Source organism: Solanum lycopersicum, chromosome 6, assembly GCF_036512215.1.
Source record: "Solanum lycopersicum chromosome 6, SLM_r2.1".
NCBI lineage: Eukaryota > Viridiplantae > Streptophyta > Magnoliopsida > Solanales > Solanaceae > Solanum > Solanum lycopersicum.
This window is the reverse complement of record NC_090805.1, coordinates 36,187,077-36,214,577: the sequence shown is the minus strand read 5'-3', so window position 1 is coordinate 36,214,577 and position 27,501 is coordinate 36,187,077. Positions and strand designations below refer to the sequence as shown.

General features: G+C 31.2%; 1 protein-coding gene across 1 annotated transcript; it reads right to left on the bottom strand.

The window, feature by feature from the left end:
• Nucleotides 1–21,091: 21,091 nt before the first annotated feature.
• Nucleotides 21,092–22,907, bottom strand: LOC101268000 (transcription factor bHLH61). Its single transcript, XM_004240856.5, has 4 exons — nt 22,580–22,907; nt 21,940–22,074; nt 21,669–21,842; nt 21,092–21,525 (listed from the first exon to the last, which is right to left on the bottom strand). Exons 1-4 carry the CDS (start codon nt 22,658–22,660, stop codon nt 21,436–21,438), a joined length of 480 nt encoding a protein of 159 aa, XP_004240904.1. The 5' UTR covers nt 22,661–22,907; the 3' UTR covers nt 21,092–21,435.
• Nucleotides 22,908–27,501: the final 4,594 nt, after the last annotated feature.

The window sequence follows — 27,501 nt, the reverse complement described above, 5'->3', positions numbered from 1 at the left end:
ATGTCAAGTATAATGATGCATGTCTGACCTAGTGATACACACCCGCTGTCTCTCAGTCCGGGACCCATGGGGGACATATCTGTCCATGCATCTGTCGCGGCGCACGACACGACCCTCGATAACAGTAACCATCGCGGCGCGCGATACGTCCCTCGAAATATAGTATCCATCGCGGCGCGCGATACGTCCCTCGAAATATAGTATCCATCGCGGCGTGCGATACGTCCCTCGAAATGGTACATCCTCTTTAAGTTATCATTCTTTCTCAATGCACATAACACTTTCACAACCATGTCTCAGAATAATGCAATGACATGTTCACACAAATAATGAGGAGATGACCATTTTCATAACATTGCACAGTTCACAACCACACAAACATGAAATCACATCAACAATGATTCAACAAGCCATCAAACTTTTCTCAACACATCACACATAAATAATTAATCACATCGCCTTTTGTTATCCCTTTTATTTCATCATTAGAATTAATCAATGTGGACAAGTCAACCCATCACCAATTCCGTTACTCCCAAACATATATCACAAGGAAATACACGCATTCCATACACTTAACAAGAGTTTAGAAATCCACTTGCCTCAATCAATCAAGAATTCAATCTGAAACTTGAGCCTTTCTCTTTCGTTGAACTTTCAACTCAAAGTAATCTATTCAATTAAATGACCTACATAAGATTTCAAGACTAATTAACAACAATCAAATCTATAATCAAGTTCCTAATCTTGATGTCAATTAGCATATCAATTCTCATATTTCCAAATTTCAAGTCTAGGGTTAAGTTTCAACTTCTCCATTATCATAAATTTAATTGTTATCATATAACTTTACCATCATATTTAGTTACATAATAATGTATCAAGCTATGATTATTTAAAATATAATGATTATAAGGCATATAAAAAAAAGAAAAAGAAAATAAGTGACAATAATAATATGGTTCATTATGTTGAAATGCTAGAATTAACAATGCCTTTATCATTAGGCAATAATTAGCCAATGATTAGGCTACTGTTTTGTCCCCCAGAAATCGTTGCACATTAACAATTTCACCTTCTTTCTGTCAATACAATTCATATTCAAAAACTTAAATTAAGCCGTAGGATAGTAACGGAATACGAGTAATTCTTTACCTAAAAGTGAAGTTTGGACTTCCACGTTGATCGCCTCTTAGCGCAGGTGATTTATGTTCTCCTCTTGAATCTCTTCTCTAAATTATGTACTAAACTGACAAACCCTACTTCTTTTTTTAATATATAAGGGTTAAATAGTACATGGTCTTAAATAAATTATCACTTTAGTCCATTAAATTTTAATTAATTTAATTATCTATAATTACCCATCAACAAATTAACTAAAGTTAAAAGAATAGTTTAGAATTTTCAAAAAAACTGATTTTTTTTGGGGTCATTACATAATTGACAATTTATCAAAATACAACTTGCATCTCTTTCTTCTTCTTTCACCATGTTCTAAAAACACGCCTATCACCATTGTTCTAAAAATTCGATATTCAATTTTCTTAATTTTTTTTAATTTCTAAACACGTTTATTTACCATGCATTATCATATTTGAAGCAATTTATTCTATTAAGGCATCATTTTAACGTTATGCAATTATAATTTATCTTTAAAAATGTCTGAAATTGTATGAAGTTATTTGGCTATCATGTTAAGGTTATGAAGTTTGTGTATCTCCTTTTAAGAAATTTTTCAGTATTCAAAATACAATACTCATGTATTAATGGTATAGGTATTAATCTATCTAACATATGTATTTTATTTTGCTTATTTCCAATATCACTTTGTATACTAAATAGTTTGTATTTAGATTTGATTTTGTATTCGTCCTAATGTATACTATAAAGTTTGTGTTTAGATTCGAATTCGTATTCATCCTAATGTATACCATAAAGTTTTGTATTTATATTTTGATTTTGTATTCATTCTCAACTATAAATAGCCAAAATACAGTTTATTTATGTATTCATTATATGTGTATTCATCCTAATTGCATCAGCCAAATAGTTTTGTATTTTATTTTGCTCATTATATGTTTATACCAACTAGTTTATCTTTGATTTTGTATTCATTTACAATTTTAAATAATCAAAATACAGGTTTGCTTTAAAATATCACTTTGTAAAAATAAATTTGACTACAAGCTACAGAACATTCAAAATACTTTCAAATCTTTTGCGAAACAACTCAATACCTAAATGATAATGTAGTATCTACTAAATTTGAAGTATAAAAATAAATCATAAAAAAAGATCAACAGAAATTATTTTAAATACTAAAAATCTGAAATTCATAAATATTTGATGAGCATGTTAACAAATTCATATAAAAATTTAAAAAAATGATGGAAGATCTTCAATACATACAATCCAACACATAATGTGTGATTTTGAAAATAAAATCTCGCAAAATAAATGATGAATTCAAAAATCCCTTTATCAATTGAGAGATTTCTTGATTAATTGATAGATCCGAACAAATTGTTATGAACTTGGATAATTAGTTCTTCTTCAACAATGAGAGAGAATAATGGTGAGATTTTGATAAAAGAAAAAAAAGAAGAGAAAAGTGAATGATGGGGATGGTGAAAACAGAAAAGTTGATGAAAAAGAAAAAAATGAAAAGTGAAAGATGAAATATAAATTTAATGGTATTAAAGCATATAAAGAAGTTTAAAAGGGTAATGGATGTAGAATTTGATTCAAAGTTGGATTGTTTTGAGAAATAAAATTTGAATACAACCACTTTCTAAAATATATACATTTTGACATTTTCAATAATTATTTTAAAGTATAAACATTTTTACTAATTAAGTTAGGGATTGTGACTAGTTTGCTAATTTTCTCGTAATTATTTCCGTAGTCTAATCTTCTTAACAGTCTTCGGCTCGGCCCAATAAATTATGTGATCGATGGGCTTTGGAGCTAGCTAGGCTACCAGGGTAGTGTTCTTCAATCTTGGGCCTAAAATCATATCATAGTCCATGACCAAAAGGTGCAAACCCCTTATGTGGTGTTGAACTTAAGACACCAAAGTTTCTACATGGTGGATGTTTTGTTAGTCAATCTGTGTTTAAAACATTACAACTGATTGAAAGAAACTTTGCAGAAAGACAAAGTTAAATGAACCAGTAAAGAATAGAAATTATTTAATAAAACTAAATCTGTAAAACATACCAGAATCTGTAAAACCAGAATGGAAAGAAGATCAAGCCTACTAAATACAGAGTGTCCCCTTAAGAAAATCATTCCCCATAGTTAGTATCTGAAGTTTGATTTGGAGTATGTCCTTCCAGAACAGAATGATCTGAATCACCAGCGTATTGATACCAAAAACTCTAGTGTCAGTGAGACACTCAACAGTAAAGTACATGAAGAAAATTTTTGAGTAGAAAGTAGAAATTTTTGTAAGTAAGAAGTCTGAAGAATAACTGGAATTTATAGCCAAGAGGAACTGATTCCGAAAGGTTGCAACCTATCGGAATCCACACGACCATTCATGAAAGTATGCAACTTTTCAAACGATCATGATTGTTCGTGAAAGTCGCAACCTTTCATAACAGTCATCTCCAACGACGAGAAATTCAAATGAAACATGAAAGTATTTAAATAAAATGGGTTGCACTGATCCTAGTCAAATCAGAAGTTTCGTTCAATTAACTAAATAATCAAAAAAATTTGGCCATACAATTTAATTTAATTAATTAAAAAAATAATTAAAATAAAACTTTGTTCAAAAAATAATCTCCCGATCATTTTTCAAAAGGTGAAGCTAAAGACAAATCCAAAGTCAAATCTGTAGCCGAAGCCGAGCTGAGAGATCGACAACGACGGCGTGGGGGGGGGGGTGTATCTCTTTCAAGTCCTTTTAACAACTAATAAAAGTATTTTTCTATTTAAACACTTTTATTTTTCTCTCTACCACCAATGAGAGAGAAATATCTTTTCTTAAAGTATAAGAGATTCTTTTCCAGTTCCTTTTTTCATCTTCCTTCCATTTCCCAATAAATCTTACTATACCCAACAATCCCCTACATTAATGGAGAACGGTCATAAAAAGGAATACACTAACGAGTGTGTACTTTACAAACGAGCGTCTTAAATGGACAAATGGTGAGGTCAGGTACCATTAAGCCTAAGGTTTCGTGACCTCTACGACCTATGTCAAATGAAACAAGCAATTGTAGCCGAATTATGGAATGACCAGGGGTGAAATTTGCACTTCAGGAGAAACTTATATGATTGGGAGATGTGCAGAATAACTGAATTTTTGGTTACCCTAGCACAATTTAGGAACTTGTCTGAGGAAGAGGACTCACTGGTATGAAATGTGGGGAGCAAAGGCTGTTCCACAGTAAATTCAACATATGAAGATCTTAACACAATTTACACTTAAGAGCCTGAACAAAAGAGGCATTCACCTGTGTTTCATGTGATTTTTGTGTGAAGAGCAAGGTGAGAGTAAAAAATCTCTTCTTACACTGCAGGTGGACAACCCAGTTATGACAAATGTTCACCAATATGAGAGAGACTAAATGGGTGAAACCAGGAAGGATCAAAGAGGTTTTGAAGTGCTGGAATAGAGATGAAAATGCAGGAAGAAAAAAGGAGAGATGGAAGATTGTCCCATATTTTATATGGCGGACAGTATGGCTAGAGAGGAACCAAAAGATGTTACGAAGGAAAGCAGAGCAACATACACAAATTTAAGCTTAACTTTTTAGCTCTGTATTATTTTTGGTGTAAACTAGTTGCCTTAAATAGCTCAATAGTAATCATCACAAGACTGACTATAACTTGGTAGGGATAGGATCCAATGTAACTAGAACACTTTTGCAGGGGAACTACACTTTTGAATAGTATTCCTATGGATAAATTTAAGGATAAATATAGACTCACTGTTACATTTCTATTTAAAAAGTAAGGTCAAAGTTAGTATGGTCCATAATCTTATTTTTTGAATTAAAAAGCTTGGACTATCAAAGATATTCATCTATACTACACCACAGAATAGGACATGATAATTCAATAAACTATATGAAAGCCTAACCATACTAAATCAAATATGCGATCAAGTTGCTTTTCAGTAGAATGACCTGAATTGGATGAAAATAATTTATGTAAATTATTGGTTAATCTAGACAACATACAAAACTCCTAACATCAATTTCAGTCTCAATTTTTTTTAACTAGATGACAACAAATGAAGAAAATCACTACTCCAACATGAAGTTTAACAATATAAGAAAAATGGAAGCTGCCAGCACCTCGTATAACATATATAAATACACCTAGATTTCAAATAGGCAATTATCACATGTTCAACTAAAATTAACATATGTTATGTTAAATAGGTGTCAAATTTATGGTAAACATTCTTCCAGCCTCTTTCACATTTAAAAGTTCATAATTCAATTTTGGTGTTAATGCTAAATGTAAAATACCTTTTCAAGAATTAACGCATGAGTTGAGCCGGAGTTTGGAGGCCTTACTATCACTATTCTAGCAAAACATCTAAGTAGACAAGAATTCTGTTTTTTGAACACTAGCCTGAATGCATTATCTATTGTTTCTTTGAAATTTTGACGATTACGAAGTTCAGCCTGTCAAAAAGAGATTCTGTAAATAACATATACAAATATAAGAACTTTATATATAGAAAGAGGTCTAAATGGAATCTATATGAATATGCTAGGTGATGAAATCCATAGAAATCTTACGGTTCTTGCAAAATAATGAATTATCCATTGTTTCTTTGGAATTTTGATGATGACGAAGTTCAACCTATTAAAAAGAGATTCTGTAAAAAAACATGCACAAACAGAAGAACTTTATATATAGAAAAATATTTAAATGGAAGCTATCTGAATATGTTAGGTGATGAAATCCATAAAATCTTACTGTAGGATTCCCTTGCCAAATAATGAGTTTAATGTTGGATCCTACTGCGTCGAGCAATGAGGATAACAATTTCTTCTTACCGATTTAAATTTCTAAAACTTTAAAATTTTGCAAATTCCCGAATTATCATCATCATAATGAGAATTTATATATCGCAATCAGCATATTGGTTCAATAAAGAAAATTTTTTGACTCTTTATAAAAATAGAAAAATGAGAATAGAATATTCTACCTAGAAGTACAAATTTCTTCTATCTTTTTTATTTTTAGTGAAGGGGTGACAAACATGAGATGAGAGATAATCACAACTTCAGTTTATGATTCAGAAGTTGGTATAGATATGTAAAGAATCCTAAATCAAGAAAATAAACTAATGGAACATTATAGTGAATCCACACATGATCATGTACCTATGATCATAGTGACACTTAATTAAAATAAACAAACCGTGAATATCAGAACTCGAACATTTAATCAAGTATCCAAGTAAGAGGGAATAATTGTTTAGACTAGAAAATATTAATGATCAGATGACTAGACTCTCCAGAGGGACATATTGATCTTAGCTATTAATCTAGGTTCAAATGAGATCATTACAAATTAAAGACCTCACATATTTCCAACCAAAAGAAAGGAGACTCGGGATGGGAGAAAACTGTAATTACAGCAATCAGAACTCAAACCAAACAAGTACGAATGATTTCAAATATAAAAGTAGCGACTATAACTAAACAAACTTATACAACATAGGAGAATCAAGAAGAATTTTCAAACATCGAGATGAGTTATCAATACTCGAAACTAAAATACTAAACAAAACAGTTAGACCTTGTGTTTTAACATCATTAGTAAGATGGAACTAAAAGACATAAAAATCTGAAACAACAAACACGCTAGGACAAGGAAACACGAACTATAGCAACATTTAGCCATGAAAAACTCTGGAATAAGTAATAACAAAATGTAAGAAATGAATGTAGATAATGAACTCAAGCCCTTAAAACTTATACAAAGACTTATAAACAAGTACTCCGATCGTTAAGACACAAATGAATTAACAAAAGAAACATGTTTCGAGCACCTATAAGATTTTTTGAATAGAGACATTCTTAAAGGATAAACAAAAAAAATAGCTATTGGAAATAATATTAGGTGGCTAATGAGTCAACCACTAAATTTCATATGAACAAAACCAAGCACGAATCATAATAAGACTTACAATTACTAAACATAAACTACTACAGATCCATGATAGGTGAGGTTGGGCTTCATTGCCTTTTAACTGTCTGAGGCAATCTTCAAAAGTCGAGAAAGGTGTTGTGTTACGTACTTTCTTTTAAAAGATGATCAATTTATGGTTTTAAAAGTGAAAAATTAATTTTAGGATTTTCAACTATACTCTTCGAATACTCAGTTATACTTTTTCGGCAACTTCAAAATCTTGTTGCCGATTACTTGATGAGAATGTTCTTTTATGCAAGTACAAAAAATTTAACTGGACAAATTAGATGAAATACTGGTGATGGTCCAATCTATAACATGGTCAGATACATACCTAATGATTTATTGAGAAGCCAACCAAGCGAGGAACGATCAATTGTTCATAAATTACAGCAAATGTTGAAGTAGATGTTTTCGGCTTGCAACACTTGATTGTCGAAACACATTTTACTTTATTTTTTTCATCAGGTACAACAATTGCAACTGGGAAAACCACCTAATTCCTTATTACAAGATAATATGCAAAGGTTATACTTAGAGCTGTAAAAATAGGTTGACCCAACCTAGCCCAATTCTAACGAGTTAGAGAGTTAAATGGATTGGGATGGGCTGACCCTTTTAATTAAAGGGCCTATGAAAAAGCAACCCAACCCAGCCCTAAGAGGGACACAGATTGGGACCGGTTGACCCTCTAACTAAAAAATGGACAATATTTTCCTCTTAGAAAGAATACGAAAGTTGATGAATTACACATGCTTCAGTGAATATTTACAAAATAAATACATAATACCCAAGATACAACATTCATAAGTGAATATTTACAAAACAAATACATAATACCCAAGATACAACATTCATAAGTTTCATCCGAGCAAAAAATATTACATAATCACTATTTTCATAAACATGAAAATAAAGGAGAAGAGAAAAATTAGGCAAAAAATTAAAAGTAAAAGAGGTTAAAGAGTTGTAGTTATAATGGAGTAATGAACTTGGGCTAATACGAAATTTTAGTGGGCTAATGACCCTAAATATAAAAAGTATAGTCTTGATTTTGTGTTGATATTTTAAAAATATTTATTCACAAAATTTTAACAAGTGAAATACTACTTAAAATAAATATAATAAATATTTTTGAAATTCTATCCTGTGGGATGGGCTCCGAGGCTTGCGGATTGGCCCTACGAGGCTAGTGGGCCAAATGAGGTTGAACTAAACTATTTGAGCCCAATCCATTTAATTAAAAGGCTAGGTTGCGCTAACCTTGCGGGCTAAGCCCATTTCGACAACTCTAGATATATTCACTTTTGATTTCACACCTCTTGTATGTTAAGAACTTTGAATCAAGGTCCTTCAATATCTTGCAATTTTCTAAGTGAAAAGTTAAAAAAATTCACTGAGTTAAGCACTCAATAAAGCACTATTGTAACGAACAGAATTGTATTGAAATGAAGAAATATAACTACATGCACTAATAGATGAGTTCATCTCTTCTCTTGCAACAAAACTAAGGGAAAAAATATTCTCCTCCATCTTTGCAGTACGAGTTGAACTATCTTTAAAAGCTAATTTTGTTGCTTTCCCTTGCCATTTGCGAAGAATATAATAGAGATTCTAAATAAATAATTATCTCAGGAAAATATAAAATTAGCAAATCAATTATCTTCTAAAAATTAATAGACACGCCTGCACTTTTCAAATTCTAGTGGCTATTGAATTGTGGATGAGCTCTGAAATTTCAAAAAACATACAGATGAAACAGTCCATTTTAAAAGGCTTGTTATCCCCAAACTTCAACGTAACAGAGTTAACAATCGTTCTTAATCATACAGGTTTATAATCTTACGAAATACTCAATATCAATTCCACTTAGATCAGTTTCATTCCAACATTCTTCAAAGATATACAGATCCATTCCAGCGTAGAAGTAAAAATATTTTTGTGAACCAAAGTATCGACCAAGCAGTGGACATAAATGTATCAACATTAATATAACAACTCTATGAAACAAATGCAGAAACTATCCTCAGTACTCTTCTACACTACTAAGAGCCTGTTTGGCTCAGCTTAAAAGCTGGTCAAACTGACTTAAAAACTGGTTTTTGACTTATTTAGCTGTTTGGCAATACTCAAAACAGCTTATTTTAAGTTAAAAAAAACTTAATTTAAGCCAAAAGTTAAAAGCTGGGGTAGGGGTGCTTTTTTTTTTTAGCTTATAAGCTGTTTTAAGTTGACCACATTTTTATCTTTTTGTGCTTAATATTTTTATACAATCTCCAAATTACCCATATAACCCTAACATTTCTTTCTTCCATTTTTCCCTTTTCACGTTTGACATAACAACTTCAGCACTTTTATCCAAACGCATAACTGCTTCTTTTAAAAATAAGTTTCAGCACTTTTAAAAGTATTTTTTTAAAGCTGCTTTTATTAAGCCCATCCAAACGGGCCCTAAGATTTTAATAAACACCAACAGTCTTTATTCTACACATAAAAGGAAAACATCAATATAAGAGTTCTATCCTATTATATTCATCTACGGTAAGAAAACAACTCTTCAATCCTAAACTAGTTAAAACTAGCCTTACTATCCGTTCCATTTGGATCAGTTTCCTTCCTACATTATCCAAGGATATATCGATCCCTTAAGAAACTAGGAAGACTCAGATTTTTTGTAAGTACACCGGCATGCCCAGTCTAATATAAAGATTACATACCAACAAGACTAATTTGACTCCTAAATGCATTACAGTGAATCAGACCTTGTGTTTGAACAATAATAGTAAGCTGGTACTAAAAGACATAAAAATAAAAACAACAATCACGCTAAGATGAGGAAACACAAACTATAACAACATTTAGTCATGTAATAAATGTAAGAAATTAATCTAGATAATGAACTTGAACTTAAACCCTTAAAACTTATTTAAAAGCTTATAAGCAAATACTCCTAGCGCTGAGACTAGAGCTGTCAAAATGGGTGACCCGCTAGATCGGTCCGATTCAACGTTTAAATTAAATTGGTTTGAGCTCAATTTTTAAGCCCATTTAGAAATGAGGCTTTTTAGCCCAACCTCATTTGGCCCGTTGGCCTCGGAGGCTAGCTCGCAGGCTAGAATTTTAAAAATATTTATAATATTTTTTTAAGTAGTGTTTTACTTGTTAACATTTTGTGAATAATTATTTTTAGAATATTAATATAAATTAAGAATATATTTTTTACATATCTTTAATATTTTAGGGTCATTAGCCCACTAAAATGTTGTATTAGCCCAAGTCCATTACTCCATTATAACTATGAATCTTTGACCTCTTTTACTTTTATTTTATGCCTAATTTTTCACTTCTCCTTTATTGTCATGTTTATGTAAATAGTGATCATGTAATGTTTTTTGCTCCGATGAAACTTATGAATGTTGTATCTTGATTATTATGTATTTGTTTTGTAAATATACACTGAAATATGTTTAATTCATCAACTTTCGTATTTTTTCAAGAGGAAAATATTGTCCGTTGCTTAGTTGAAGGGCCAACCCGCTTAAGTCTGGATTGGGCTACTATTTTATAAGTACTTCAATTAAAAGGGTCAGCCCATGCCAACCCATTTAACTTTCTAACCTGTTAGGGTTGGGATGGGCCAATCCATTTTAACAGCTGTAGCTGAGATACATATGAATCAACAAAAGAAACATGTTTCAAACACCTACGAAATTTTTAAGAGAGGCATTCTAAAGGATAAACAAAGAAATTAGTTATTGTAAACATATTAGATGGATAATAAGTCAACCACAAAGTTCCATATGAACAAACCAAGCACGAATCGTAATAAGACTTACGAACACTAAAAAGAAACTACAATAAATTTAGCCATGGTGCAGAGAATAGAACGCAAAACACGATAAAAACTAGGTAAATTGGAATAGATTACCTTCTCTAGAGCAACAATACAAGAACGACGAGAAGAGTGATTCCACCATTGTGAGGTTCACTCGAATAAGTAGAGGATTACTGAATATGCATATTATTTTCGAAATTTAAAAATAATTTTTGTATTATATAGTCTTCTTTTATGTTATATATCATATTTAAGTAGATGTATTTTTTAATCCATGTTAGAATTTTTTTTTTGACTTTTTAAATCTGTACAAGCACAAATACTTAATATAATTATATTACTAGATAAATGTAACTACATTGAATATGTTATGATATGATGTTGTAATTCAACATGTAGTCATATATATTAATATATTATATTTGATGATCAAAATTCATTCAAGCATCCACAAAATAGTCACCATGAACCTCAATCAGCTTGGAGAAAAAAGTACCATCATTTTCAAACCATTACAAAATAAAATATAGAATATCATAAACAATTTATTTATATAAGAGAAGACATAAAGACACCATCGATGTTGTCCCGTATTTGCATATAGATACCTTAACTTTCAAAGTGTCCTATCACCCCACCAAACTATTTAATATCTTTGTAAATAGGTCATTTTGACCCGTTCCCTCATCTATGTAGTGTTCCGTGTTGCTTACTCCTATGATATAATTCAACCTGACCCTATTCTTGAAGAAAAGTCTTCTTTCTCCTTTCCTTTTCATCTCATTTTGGCATGTACCTTCAAGAAATTTCCATTAATATTCTTTTTTACCTGTCAAATGATATATATTAGAGTTTTGTAGGACTTAAATTGTTTTTTTCAATAATTGAGAATGTATAAAAAAAATATTGTGGGGGTATAAAGGAATCTGAATGTCCGCCTTCAAAATCATGAGATTTGGTGTAAAGTACTGTTCTTATGACGTACTCCGGTTGATGAATTTTTTTATGTCATAATCTAAGGTCAAGATACTTGATGAATCTTTTTATGTCATAATCTTTTTCCTAATTTTTGGGCTTTGATTGTTAAATTTTGAGAGTATTATACTCCTTTATTTGGTAGCAAGGCAGTAATATGATAATTTCCATCGTTTGGTAGTTTCATATGTAGTGTAATGTTAATGGTTCCTGCCAAGGTAATTCTGAATTTGGATTAATTGTTTTTTTTTTGCATTAGGAATGAATGAACATTGATTTAATATGTTCGTATTGAACTTGATCGAGGTGAAAGCTATGCAGGTGGAATTAGATTATTTTGGTTTAAATTTGGGGAAGATGACATAAATTAATTAAATAATTTATAATAAAAAAAATAATGACACATGGCGCTTTTAAATTGGTCCATGGCAGTGAATATACTGCCTGACGCCCGTTATGTGTGTGGTAACAACCCAGACTAGGGAATGGATCAAAATGGCCCATTTATAAAGGTATTAAATAATTTTGTGGGGTGATAAAGACACTTTGAAAGTTAAGGTGTCTTTATGCAAATAAGGGTCAACATCGATGGTGTCTTTATGTCTTTTCTCTTTATATAACTTGAAATTTGTAACGACAAATCCAGCAAACACGGTAAATAAAAGAATACACCACATCATTGTCTTAAACATTTTTTCTTCTAACGTCCTTGATATGTTTACCTCACTGTAGTAATTAGTCTCCAAAGCCTTCAAATTTTTCCTTCAAGTCGTTTATTTCAATCCTAACCACATTCAATGAGTCTATCAAAATATCCATTTTCAAAGTATTCACTTTGAATTCAACTTTTAAACCATTAATTTGGATCAAAATATTGTCTGAATTATTCATCCCACACTCAAAAATCACAATTTTCACCCTGCTCAACAACAAATCAGAAATACTTTAGATGATAATTACTAAATCATAGGAATTGAAACTTCAATAAACATACCTTAGGTTTAGGACACTTGTAAAATTTTCTTTCGGGGTTCAATAAAGTCTTTGAAGTGAAACAATGAACACCTTCACTACAATAACAATTTTTCACCAAATTACTAATAGAATCACAGCTAACTTCAGACATGGTATAACTGAAAAGGAAAACAACAATTTGTAATTTTTTAACCTAAATTACCATTTTTTTACTTAAAAACTCAAAGTCCTCTTATATTAAACCTAAATCACAAATTTTCAATTCAAAAACACAAATTCCTCTTCTATTTTTATACTTAAATAAAAAAATTTGAATTCAAAAACACAAAGTCAAGAATCTAAAGATGAACCTACAAGAATCAGAATCCTAGTTGTGGTGAAGTTGAACGACAGCAGCGATGAGCAACAAATTACTAAAAGAGCTGCTTTGAAGTTGAAGAGAAGGATGAGAGAAATTTGAGGGAAAAAAGACACATTTGTGATTTTTACAGTTGTGTTTGTTTCAACATGAACACCTCTTGGTTTCATGAGTGTATAGAGAATAGAATTTTGATAAAAATTTTTATTTGGAGTGGCTTAGACTTCATACTCACATACGTGATTTCAAACGTGTCATCTCGTAGATAAACTATTTGGTCAAACCTCCCAAACTTAGTAAATCATTAAAAACATTAAGCTTTATTAACTTTTTTAACACCATTTCTGAACATTATCTTTATTATGATAATGGATTGAGTTGATTGACAATGTCGAACCATCAGTCACAACTTTGTTTTTCTCCTTGAATCTAGCTCTTGGAATCTCTAGTCTGCTAGATAGAGTTACCGCCATTATGACTTGTCATAAGCCGTGAACACATTCCCTTAGATGATCGTTCAATTGCCTCTCTTACTAGACCTTTCGTTAGTGGATCTGACACATTATTGCTTGACTTCATATAGTCAATTGTTAAAATTTCACTAGAGAGTAGTTGTCTTACGGTGTTATGTCTCCATCATATATGACAAGACTTTCTATTGTACATGACGCTCTCTAACCTATCTATTGTTGTTTGACTATCACAATGTATGCAAATAGGTCCCACATGTTTGGGCTATAATGAAATATCCTCTAAGAAATCTAAATTCATTCAACTTCTTCACCGGCCTTATCTAAAGAAATAAATTCAGATTCCATTGTTGAGTGCGTGATACATGTCTGTTTGGATGATTTCCAAGAGATTGCTCCTCCACCAAGTGTAAACACATAACCACTTGTAGATTTTACTTCATTTGACCCGGTGATTCAATTTCCATCACTATATCCTTCAATAACACCGGAATATTTATCATAATGCAAAACATAGTATTATGTATGTTTCAGATACCCTAACACATATTTCATTGCCATCCAGTGAGTTTGATTAGGAATACTAGTGAACCGACTCAATTTTCTAATATCACATGCTATATTTAGTCATGTACAATTGAAAATATAGATCAAACTTTCCAACACTCTGGCATATTCCAATTGAGAGTCACTTTCACCTTCATTCTTTTGAAATGTAAAGCTTAAATCAATTTGAGTTTCGACAACATTGAAATTTAAGTACTTGAACTTATCCAATACTCTTTCAATATAATAAAATTGAGATAATTCTAGTCCCTAAGGAGTTTTAAGAATCCTGATCCCTAAGATCAAATCAGAAGCTCCTAAATCCTTTATATCAGACTTGTTGGACAACATGAACTTAGTAGCATTTATATCGTCAAATAATGGATTTCTAATTTGGAACGTTTTCAATGTACATACACTTATCACATTTGTTAATTTTGAATACATTTTCCAACATTGTATTGTTAAATTTAGTATGTGATTATTTGGATGCTTGCTTGAACCCATTAAGTGACTTCACAAGCCTGCACAGTATCTGTTCTTTACCAGGAACCACAAACTTTTTAGGCGTCTTCCTCCAATTCTCCGTTTAAGAAGATTGTCTCTACATCCATTTAGTTGATTTTAAGATTATGCACTGCTGCTAATACTATTAACATCCTAATTGATGTTATCCTTGTTACCGGGGATTATGTATCAAAGTAGTCCAGACCTTTCTTTCCATTTTTGTTTTAAAGATCCACTTTGATCCTAAAGGTTTATTTCTTGAAGACAAATCAGCCAATTCCCAAGTATGGTTACTTAAATTGTTTCGATCTCACTGTTGATTGATTCTTTCCAATAAATTGACTTAGACAAAGACATAGCGTGTTTAAATGTTGAGGCTCATTTACAAGTAAGAATTTCACATAATCTGGTCCAAAAGAAGTGTATTTTCATTGGCAATTATTACGCCTAGGATCCTCATTACGTAGTGTATTTTTCGTTTATTCTTCCCATTGTCATTTAGGTCTTGCACTTATTGACTCACATTCAGTTTTACATGGATAAATGTGTTCAAATGACTCAACTTTATCTGACTCAATTACCATACTTATATCTATTTTAGGATTATCATATTTGTTCATCAAAAACCGATAGGCCTTATTGTTCACAACATATCCAATAAATATATAATCCATTGTTTTGGATCCGATTTTCACCCTCCTAGGTAAAAGAACCTCTATCTTGGATAGATACCCTCACACTTTGAAATATTTCAAGTTGAGTTTTATTTCTTTCCATAATTCATATAGAATCAATTGTGTTTTGTTATGAGGTACCCTATTGAGTATCTTGTTAGCCGTAAGGATGGCTTCCCCCACAGGTTTTGCGGTGAACCAAAACTGATTATTAAGGCATTCATCATTTCCTTTAATGTTCTATTCTTCCATTTTGCCAAACCATTTGATTGTGGTGTATGCATGCAGTAGTTTGATGAATAATATCATATTCCAAACATTTCTTTGCAAAAAAAAGAGATTCATATTCTTCACCCCTATCACTCTGAATCATTTTTATCTTTAGATTTAATTAATTTTTTACTTAATTTTTGTATTGCCTAAATACATCAATTTTTTCACCGTTACCATTAAGTGAAATATACATAGCAAAATCGAGTGCAATCGTAAATAAAAGTTATAAAAGATTTTTTCCCACCAAGAGATGGTATTGACTCCATATTGCATATATTTGAGTGAATTAAGTCTAAAAAATTTTGAATTCCTATCGACAGACATTATATGGATATTTAACAATCTTACTTTCCACTCAAATTTCACATTTTGATTTATCACATTTTAAATAGGAAAATACTTCTAATGTAATCAATTTTCCACAAGGCTTTTACATATCTCAAACGGGCATGCCATAAATCATTTGACTCCAATAAGTAAACATAAACAGAATTCTAACTAATAATGTCAACAACCATTACATTCAGTTTGAAGAGGCCCTAAGTAAGGTAGTCATTTCCTAAGAACATCTCATTCTCACTTATTACATCTTTGTCACTAACCAGGTCACACTTTAGCCCATTCTTAACGAGCAGTGCAATAGAAACTAATTATTCTTAATAGTAGGAATGTGTAGAACGTTGTTCAAAGTCAACACCTAGCCGGATGTCAATTTCAACATTAATTTTCCAGTTCCTGAAATCCTTGTTCTTGTTGTGTTCTCCATGAACAAATCTTCATTAAAATCAGCAAGAGTATACGTTGCAAAGGCTTCTTTTGCAGAGCAAATATGTCGAGTGGCGGCACTCTAGTCGAGAAACCACTCCTTGAAATTTCCAAGGTTGCACTCTGAGATTGCACAGAGGTCATCTACATCTTTCTTCTCTTCCACGATGTTTTCTTGACTTTTGCCTTTGTCATTGTCTTTACAAGGAGCACGACATTCAGAAAACATATGACTAGCCTTGTCATAGTTGTAACAGTTGCCCCTGAATTTCTTCTTGGCTTGTTTTGACTTCTGTCTGTTGAACTTCGATCTCTTCTTTACTTTGGTATGAGCTTCTTCAATAATATTAACTTCAATTATTGTTGAATTCCCACATGACTTCTTTCCGACGATCTTTTTGTTTTCCTCGATCTTGAGTCGAATCACAAGATCTTCAAGCTTCATTTCCTTGCGTTTCTGCTTAAATAATTTTTAAAGTTGTTCCAAAAAGGAGGTAACTTCTCGATTATTGCAGCCACGTGAAAAACTTCATTTACTACCTATCCTCAACAATCATATCATGGAAAATAAGTTGAAGTTCCTGCATTTGTGATCCAATAATTTCACCATCCGACATTTTATAGTCTAAAATTTTTGTGACCACAAACTTATTCAAGCATGCATCTTGTATCTTATATTTCTTCTCAAGTGCATTCCACAATTCTTTCAAAGTTGTCATTGCACTATAGCCGTTACATAAGTCATCCTCTAAAGCACTTCGAATGTAGCCCTTACATAGAAAGTCTACTTGTTTCCATGCATCAATAATCAAAACATTTTCTCTGTCTGATATATTAACATCATAGACTGGGTTTCTTCATTGGCAAATTTCTCAGACCAAGAGTGGCAAGTCAGAAAAATATCCACTGCTTCCATCCTTTGACATTCACACGAGAGAATCTTCTTAGTTTCTCTACTGGTGGTACAACAGTTTAGGTTGGTGCAACAATAACCACCGTAAAATTATCATTTGCCATTTCAGAATCAAATCCAGAATCTGTAATAAACAAAAATTGATACAAATGGTTCAATAAGAAATAACTTAAATTGCAAGTTTTTGTCTCCACCAAAATTACATATTAAAAAAAAATTAATTTTCTTAAGATTGTTAGTCAATCTGTATTTAAAACAGTACTACTGATTACAAGAAACTTTGCAGAAATACGAAGTTACCCAAAGTTTAAAAGAACCAGCGAAGAAAAAAATCAATTAGTAAAAACTAAAATCTGTAAAATCAGAATGGAAAGAAGATCAAGTCCACTGAATGAACAATTCTCCTTAAGAAAATTATTCCCCTCTAGTATCCAAGGTTTATTTAGGAATATGTCCTCCCAGGATAGAATGATGTCAATTACTAGTGTATTGATGCCCAAGACTCTGGTGTTAACGAGCCACTCAACAATAGTAAAGTAGACGAAAAAAAATTGTGAAAAGAAGAAGAAGAAATTCTGAACAGTTACTGGTATTTATAGCCAAGAGGAACTGGTTTCGAAAGTTTTCAACCTTTCAGAATCCACACACGACCATTCATGTAAGTCTGCAACCTTTCAAACGGTCATGGTTGTTCCTGAAAGTTGCAATTAGAACAATCATCTCCAATGGCGCAAAATTCAAATATATCGAAAAAATATCTAAATAAAATGGGTAACGCGGATCCGAATCGGGTTGAAATGTTTCAGTTAATTAACTAAATAATTAAAGTGCTCCATTTACTTAAATTAATTAAATAAATAAATAACTAATACTTAAAACAAAATTTTTGTCGAGAAAATAATCTCTCTATCACTTTTCGAAGCCGACACTACAAGAAAACTATGAATTACATGGGGATTTTTCTGGGAATCGGTACGAAAATTTGCAGGAAAATAAATTTCTTGCGAATTTTCATACATATCCCAGGAAAATCCTCATGTAATTCAAAGTTTTTTATAGTGCGAGCGAGTGCCGACGACGACGTGAGAGGGGTCCCTCTATACAAACCTTTTAACAACTAATTGAAGTGTTTCTCTATTTAAACACTTATATTTTTCTTTCCACCACCAAAGAGGAGAAATATCTTTTCTTAAAGCATAAGAGAATCTTTTCTAATTCATCTTTTCGTCTTCCCTCCATTTTCCATTAACTCTTGCTATACCAACATGTTTGAAAGTAGGAGTTCTTACGTAATTATAGAGGTGACAAAAAAAACTCAATAAAATGGTAAAATGTATATATAATAATGTATCGATACCAGTGTTTTCAAAAACATTTTTGAGGTGAGTCTCGGAGCAGGGCGTATCAAAAATACTTCGGGACACAAATTAAAGACGTAAAATGATATGGTGCAATTCTTACAATTTGGGCGTAAGCCCTGAGCGTAAAATCGTACACCTAAGGAGATAATTTGTGTTTTGTTTTTGAACCTGTTTTGTTTTAAATCATATTTTTTTATTATTAGGTGTAATGATAAATAGTAAGTACACTATCTTTTTATTCATTATTGGTTATTAATGTCTATCTCAAATAAAAATCAAAACATCTTTTCTATATATTAATTATTTATTAAAATTTATTTGTAAAATCAATTGAAAGTCTTACTTTTGCTAATTTTCTTACTAATAAAATTATAAAAATGAATATACATGAAACTACCCTAATAGACCCGTGAGACTTACACTCCGTGTCTCGGAGCTTACACCTTGTCCTGTAAGGCATAGAACGCCTCGCCTCACTCCCCTACCTTTTAGAAAAACTTATCGGTGTTACATAAATAGTATATAATTTGGTACAGGTGATGTATAACTATATATCATAGATGTATATACATTCATATTCACCTTGTATACAGACATATGTATTGTACTACTAATGGAGTTTAATAGTATAGGAAGATATGAACTAAAATTGAGTGCACACATTAAGACATTAGAGATGAATAGGTTGAAGAAATTCAATTATCAATTTAAATAAGGGGACGCATACAATTATTGAAAGAAGTCTCCACTTCACCCCCAATAAAGGAGGAGAAGGAAAGGGTGATGATGCTAATTGAGTGTGTTTCATGTTTGAATGAAAAAGATAGGAATGATATAATAAAAGGGCTAATACTTCCATATTTCTCCTTTCTACCCCTACAAATTCATGTTTGACTATATTTACTAAGTTTAAATTATATACTCATCGTAAATGTAAAGAGTTTTCAAACGATTAGGTCATTTTTACCGCCTAACAAGTCATTATTTTCAAGATTATATATTCTACATTTTTAGAAAACTTAACCGTTTATATAATACATCCTTCCAATAACTTAATAATATAAAAAATAATAATTTACAATAATATTATAGGTAGCTTAACTACTATCATATCATGTTCGCACATGCCAACTTGTCCTTGATCATAACAATATCAAACATTTAATTTAGTGAAAGGATTTAACAAAAAATAGAACTCCTTTTATTGCTCATTCTTAATTCAAGCATGTTTAGCATTTTGGCCTTGATCTCAATTGATAAGTTTTAATTCTAATGCTCATCATTGTGATGATATAATAACTAAGCATATATACATATATGTGCGTCATACTTCAATGATAGGATACATACCTTTTTATTCATTTTTGACAAAAAGATATAGAAAAATCAAGCAATGTAAAGAAGTATATGATCTTCGATATGGAGAACTTATGTATATCATATGATACCAAGTACCAATTCTGGATAAATTTACCGTAATACATGATTAATAATATAGTATTGCATATATCGTATGATACCAAGTACCGATAATCTAGTGTACGTAACACAAGGTTAATAATATAATCTAGTACTATTATTGTTGCCTAGCTAGTATGTATCACGAGGAGGAAAATGAATATGAATGAGCATCAATAATTGAAGCAAAAAATGTTGCACAAAAAACCATATTTCTTACTTAGGGTTCCATTTTTCTGAAATGCAAAAGATTACCTTTTGGCATTTATCACAGGTATATATTAGGCTGTCAAGAATGGCCCAACTGTACTTGATAAAATGTAGATTTTGCGTTTCTCAAACAAATGTTGTCAGCAGAAAGTTGGTAAAATAGACAGCATTTATTATTTTTGAATATCTGTTTTTTTAATATATATATATATATATATATATATATATATATATATATATATATATATATATATATATATTTTATTTTTTTTTATTTTTCATTTAGAATCTTATAAATTATTATATATAACAAACACAAACACCAGCAAGTGTCTAAATCACATAAACGCATCACACACTTCAAATTGTCTTTTAATGTACCTCAGACAACAACCTCAACTCATAATTATTTTTTTATTATTAAAAATATTTTTTTATTAAGTTTGATTCTGCTTAAATTAATCTGCCTCTTTTAAGTAATTTAATTAATTACGGTAAGTTCTTGTAATAGACACACATAATTAAGTAGCTAGAAGGCCTATGCCTTTCCCACTTTCCTGGAGACTAAATTTGAATAAACTGACATAGGGAGTACTACTTGAAAGAATAGGAATAAAATTATTCAACTTATATAAAAAAGAAGCAAACTAATTTAAAGTGTATATACACACAATAAATAATTAAAGAGTAGCTACGGTTTTTTTTGTTTTTTTTTTTTTGAAATTTTAATTACACATGTGACATGAAAATAGAATCCTGGGCAAAATGAATGATCTTTGATCATTAATATTGATATTAATGAACTAGCCAATAATCTTATCGATAATTAATATAACTATCATAGCTAGCTAGGAAGATGATCGGGAAAGTTAAAATTAAAGAGAAAAACGAAAGAGTGAATATAGTAATAATTAATAATAGCTAATTAAACTATATTATATATTTGATTAATTAGCCTTGTTCTTTGCTTTCACTCCAGTTCTTAATAGCTTCAAAAACTGCCTCTGTCACCACTTGGGCATTAATCATGGTTTCTTCATCCTACAAGAACCATTTTTTTCAGGATATAACTCATTAATTATATTCTTCAAACACACATGAAAGAAATGAATTTTTTACACACTTTTTTTTTTGTAATAAAAAGAAAAAATTTGACTAGTAATCGTAGATGAAAGAATAATTACCTCTCCACCAAATGCTTGTAAACGAAAGGTGTCGGTGCAAGAAACCCTAGCTTCAAGTACGTTAAGGCCAAGGTCTTCAAGAACTTGTAATATGGAAACAAGCAAACCAGGGCAACTTCTTTCTGAATATACATTTACTAAGAAACCTTTTTCTAGGGTTTCCACTTCAATTTGCTGGAAAACAAAATACAGAATCATCGATCGATTGATCACCTTTGAATGTTTTAAAAGTATTAGAGAGTCAAGAAAAGGAGATGAGTCAAAAACTTACTGGCCATGAAGAAGTGTTGTTGTTTGAATTAGTTTGAGGGGTAGTAGTAGTTATGTCTTGATTTAGCCTTTCCACTTTGTGTTTGAGTTCTTGAATATATTTTGATGCATCTACAATGATTGAGCTTTCACTAAGCTGCATGAAAATGCAAATTAATTAGTCACACTTTGAACTTGGGAATTGCAACAAATAGAAGAGGCAATGTAAATCTACAATTCATAGGGTCAAAATTAAAAAATTAGAAACCTCAAAATTGGTTATATTCTACTTGTATATATATTCATCAATAATTTATCTAATACTACTAAAAAAAGTATAACAAAATGAATGTTTACATATATAGAGTTAAGAACAAATAAATGTCATGTCATGTCATGTTTAATTCTCTTTTTTACTCTCTTTGAGTTGCGGAGCAGATAAAAGAGTATATTGATTGCCACAAAAACACAAAATCAATGAAAAATTAATTTTGAAGAATCAGAGAAATCTTTGTATCTCAGTTGATTGACTGTCTGAACTTTCACCTAATCAATTAGAGTTTGATTCCCCATCTCATAATTCTTTTTCCCTATACCCAAAAAAAAATGTTGAAGAATGAGAAGAGAAGGTTACATATAAGTAGAATGGATTAGAAAATTACAGCATGAGATTTAGTGATTGATCGAAGAAGTTGCAATTTGTCATGCAATACTGAGGCTCTTTTCTGCTCCCTTGATACCATTATATTGTTGTGAGATTTAATGTTTTTCTCTTCCTCAAGCTCTAAAGCTAAGTCTCTTTAAATAAAGTATGTAATAACTAATAAGAGAGGAGCTCTTCTCTCATATCAATATCCCCTCTTTAATTTGTTTGCTTCCATGACACCTCATCCCATCACAAGTTTATTTCTTATTCTCATACATTATTATCAAAAAAGATGCCCTTTGGATAAGAAACACATAAATAAATTATTCAATATCCTTCACGACAAAAATAATAAACATTAACCTACAATTACAAAGGCTATAATTCTCTCAATAAGGGTGATATTGTCTTTTTTTGGACATAAACTCGTTAAAATTTAAAACATGTCATTAGTGTATAAGGTCTGTTTATGTTTTGCCGATGTGAGACTTCGTACGTGACTCTTAATTATGTTATGATATTATCTGTTCTGAGTCTAAACACAAACGACTTTAATACTCGATACTAGTATATGATGTGTGCTTACTTATATACCCAATATATCTCTTATATTTTATCCATGTGAAGCATAACATAATATTAAGTGTACGGTAAATTGTCGTAAGTAACTGAATATTGTTATTTGGGGGATTATTTATCATTACTGGAGTTAAATGTGCAATAATCGAAATAATCAATAATGCAATCCCTTGTCCAAAATATTGAAGTTAAGCTTCTAAAACAAAAGACTAATAATGTTTTACAAAATCAACAAGGTATTTAATTTTTTTTCCTCAAATTTACCCTTGGTACATTCCTAATTCATCTACAAATTTTGTTGATAGCTACGTCAACCTACCACAAAAATATTTTAGTCAAACTTCATTTTTTAGTCCCTATGCCCAAAACTAAAATATCAATTATATTAGATCGAAGAGAGTAATTAGCTAGGATACCTTGTTTTATATATATAGCTTAAATTTTTTAACATTAATGTACATCGAAACCTTTTTGTTTCATGGTATTATGACTAATATGTCATAAATTAATATTCCCACGTTTGGACTATGTTGAATAAATCCCATAAATGAGAGTGAGTGTGTAATATTGGTTTTGATTATGCAATTCCACTAGTAAAACTATGTCATAAAAATATCTTCTTCAATCAATCTATATTAGCCAGCTATATGTTATTAAGGGTCATGTCAAATATGAAAAATGAAATTACCACGGACAAGACTTTTTTTTCAACTATATTATATTTTACACGTCAAAATTCAAAATTTCTAATCAATAAAAATATAATATAATACTACTATATATAGTACACTCAAATAATTAGTGGAAGTTAAAATTTAGAAAGAAGCATCTAGCAATGAAATGGTAATAATCCATGCATATATAGTTTAATTATATGGAAAGTAGTGGAGGGAAAAAAAATTATAGATGGATGTTTATATTTTTGTAAATTTTGGATGAATCCAAATAGTTTTCACGGGGAATTTGGAGTTCCCCCTTTACTACAGCCGTCACCTTTGTCTTCACTTCTCAGTCCTCTTTTTTTTTTCCCTCTCTTTCTACACGTGCCTTTCTTCCTCCATCACTATTTTTTTTTTGTTTTTTTGAAAAATAAATATCTATCAATATATTATTTAAAATATTCCTAAATGCATGATCAATTTGCTTTTTACCTTTCTACCGTACACACTACTATTAGCAGTATCGTGACATCTCGTGATCATATAGATATATATTATGTATAGGGCTGTAGTTTGGTTAGTCTGTGATAATTTATGGAGGAATTTTGAATTTTGGTGGTGTACATAAATTATTTCTCATGAAATATGTAATTTCATAATGCAATCTAGTGTGCAATGTATAATTGATTTTTTTTTAAATACCTCTACCAACTGACTATGGGCAATTCTATGTTATTTAAGGGTGCACTTTTTATTATACTCCTATTTCTATCGGTCTCTCTCTCTCTATATATATATATAATTTTTTTCGCCGACCTATACATGTGGATCTCCCTATGTATATAGATAAATTCCTTGAATCATGAATGACGAAGCTCACCCTTGAATTCGAATTAGATATCGTTCAACTGAGGTTTCAAATCAGCTGCTGGAAGATTCGCTAGACTTAACAACAAAAAAATTATTGACCACATCAAATATGATTTAATATCTTATATAATTCTAAAAATCTGAGAATATTCTATTTTAACTATGCAGAATCACACCATCGATATTGTGCTAGAATCATGCTTTTATTTGTATATCTTTGTACACACCATTGAGTTCGTTCACCCACACGCCAAACAATTTTAATTTAACATGAATTCGTCCGAAAATTTGTAAGTTTAAATGTTCTTGATGTATGTTCATGAATTTACTTTCATTCTTGAATTGGGATGGTATTGAAGAGTTTCTTGATATTATAGAGTTGATTATTAGAGTTGTTTTAGTTAGATTCTTGTGTATATGTTGTGGGTACCTGAATTTAAAGAGAATTTGAGAAAAATAGTTGAGTTTAGGCGAATTGAGTCTTGAAAACGAAGAAGGAAAAAGTCAGATAAGGAATGGGTATCAGGTCCGACCTGTTCCTCAATTTGGAAAATCCTCCCCCGCGTCGTGGAGTATTCACGAACCGTTCTGCCTCAAAAGTTATTTTGCGACCAAATACTTTAACTCATCTCAGCGTCGCGGAGCATGTTCCCATCAATGATTTCTTGATTGTTTCTCATGATTAACTATCTAAAATCACTCTTAAACATCATGAGATCTATCCTATACAATTTCAATCCTTGAATCCATAGTTCAGTTCAAGGATTAGTTAAGAGTCAAGTCAAGAGAAGCTAAGATCCAAGTTAAGAGAAGTTCTTAGAGTCTTCCAAAAGTCTTTCACAAATGATAAACATTATTTTAAGACTTGAGTTTTGAGTTCATTAAAGAGTAAAGTTGAAGTTCATTCCTTCAAAAGTATATAGGGACTATGTACTCCCAAAGAATTCAAAATATTTTCACATTTATATAAGAACGGAAACTGAAATTTCCAAAGAGTCTTAAAGCTAGTTTTCATAAAAAAAAAAAGTAAATGCTATCATAATTAAACAAGAGAGGAAACTGATATTTCCAAGATAACCTTTAAGCTAAGTTTTGAGCAATTATCTCAAATCGCATAATGAAGTTACGTTTTTAAGCATAAAGAGCTAGTATATATTACAGGACTAGTATTGAGCACCGATATTGGGGAGAGTTTAGAAAAATCCAAGCCGCCATAAACCATGTAGCCGCACGGGTAGAAAAGGTTCATACTTTTTAGATGATTCCTTTAGTGATTTTTAGCATAGAGTAATGGATCCACTTAGTCGTTCAGGTTCTATACTCATGGCAAGGTATAGGTTAGCCCTGACAGCGTTAAGTAAAATGTTATATCATCACAATAGTTATTACGTGATGGTTGTCGATTAGAGAAACTCTCACAGATGTAATTGTATTTTTATATACACAGATTACTAGTATTGTAAAATACATCTCAGAGTTATATGTATCTTTGCATACACCGAGAGTGACTTCATGTTTTAAATAACTTTTCTTTATATTGCACTTGTTTTAAACTACTTTATATATTGAAATTAGTTTAGTTATGTTGAGTCCAGTTAAGCTAGGTAAGTTCTTCTGGTTCTTTTCAAGCTTATGTTGTTTTTAGAATTTCAACTTGCATATTCGTACATTCAATGTATTGATGTCAGTTGGCTTGCATCGTCTTATGATGCAGACACATGTAATCATGTCAGCACATAGCACATCATTGATCCAGTGAGCACTCCAGAATCAGTTGGTGAGCCTCATTGCATTACAGGGGACTCCTTTTTATTGCTTTTATATTAGTTTACTAAGTTGTCGTGGGGGTTTGTATCAACATTCATCTCAGTCTTTTTAGAGGATTTATACATTGTCAGTCAAATGTTAGTTCATTCGTCATTATTTTGTTATTGACTTATGATAAGATTTTAGATGCCACTTTGGCTAAGTTAAATGTTTATTTTCAAAACATTATGAGTTTAGTTTGATACACTTAAGTAGTTAAGCATTTTAATTCCTTTTCTTTATTCTTAAAGTCTTCCGCTTAATAAGGAAGTCAGACCAAGAGTTTGCTTGGGGCCAATAATGGTTCTCGAATGCCAGTTCCACCCTGGCTGTAGGCTAGGGGTGTCATAAACTTGGTACCAGAGTACAGAGTTTAAGATTCCTATAGATTCTATAAATATATATCTGTAAAGTCCTAGTTAACTGTGTGAAGCGTGCTACATCTATAATTAAGAGGTGTAACACTTAGGAAATTTTCTCACTTCTTTCGAACTCATTTTGTGCATTAGAGTTTGATCTCTAAAATTTTCCCTTCTAATTAGTTTTACTCGTGTTTCAATTAATTATGCCTCCACAAAGAGCAGTGAGAGGTCGTTCGGCTAGGAGGGATGTTGAACCACAAGAAAAAGTAGTACTTAATGCACCTAAAGTGCAACCCCAAGGAAAGGTTACCAATGTTGAGTTCTGTGAGGCTATTCGAATGTTCAGCCAAGTTGTGATCAACCAGGTTGGACATCAGAGAGGAAATCGATAGGATGTATCTGACATTTTGAGGATCTGCCGGTTCTTATGAATGAATCCTCTAAGTTTCACAGGTTCGAGCACGAATGAGGATTTTTTCAGAATTTTATTGAGGAGTTAAAGAAGGTATTTGAGGTTATGCATGTTGTTGATACTGAACTGGTTGAGTTGGCTGCATATCAGCTAAAATTGTTAGTAGGACTTAGTTTGATTAGTGGTAAGAGGGTAGAGATGAGGATACGCCACATATGAGTTGGGCTTGTTTTGAGAAGGTTTTTTGGTG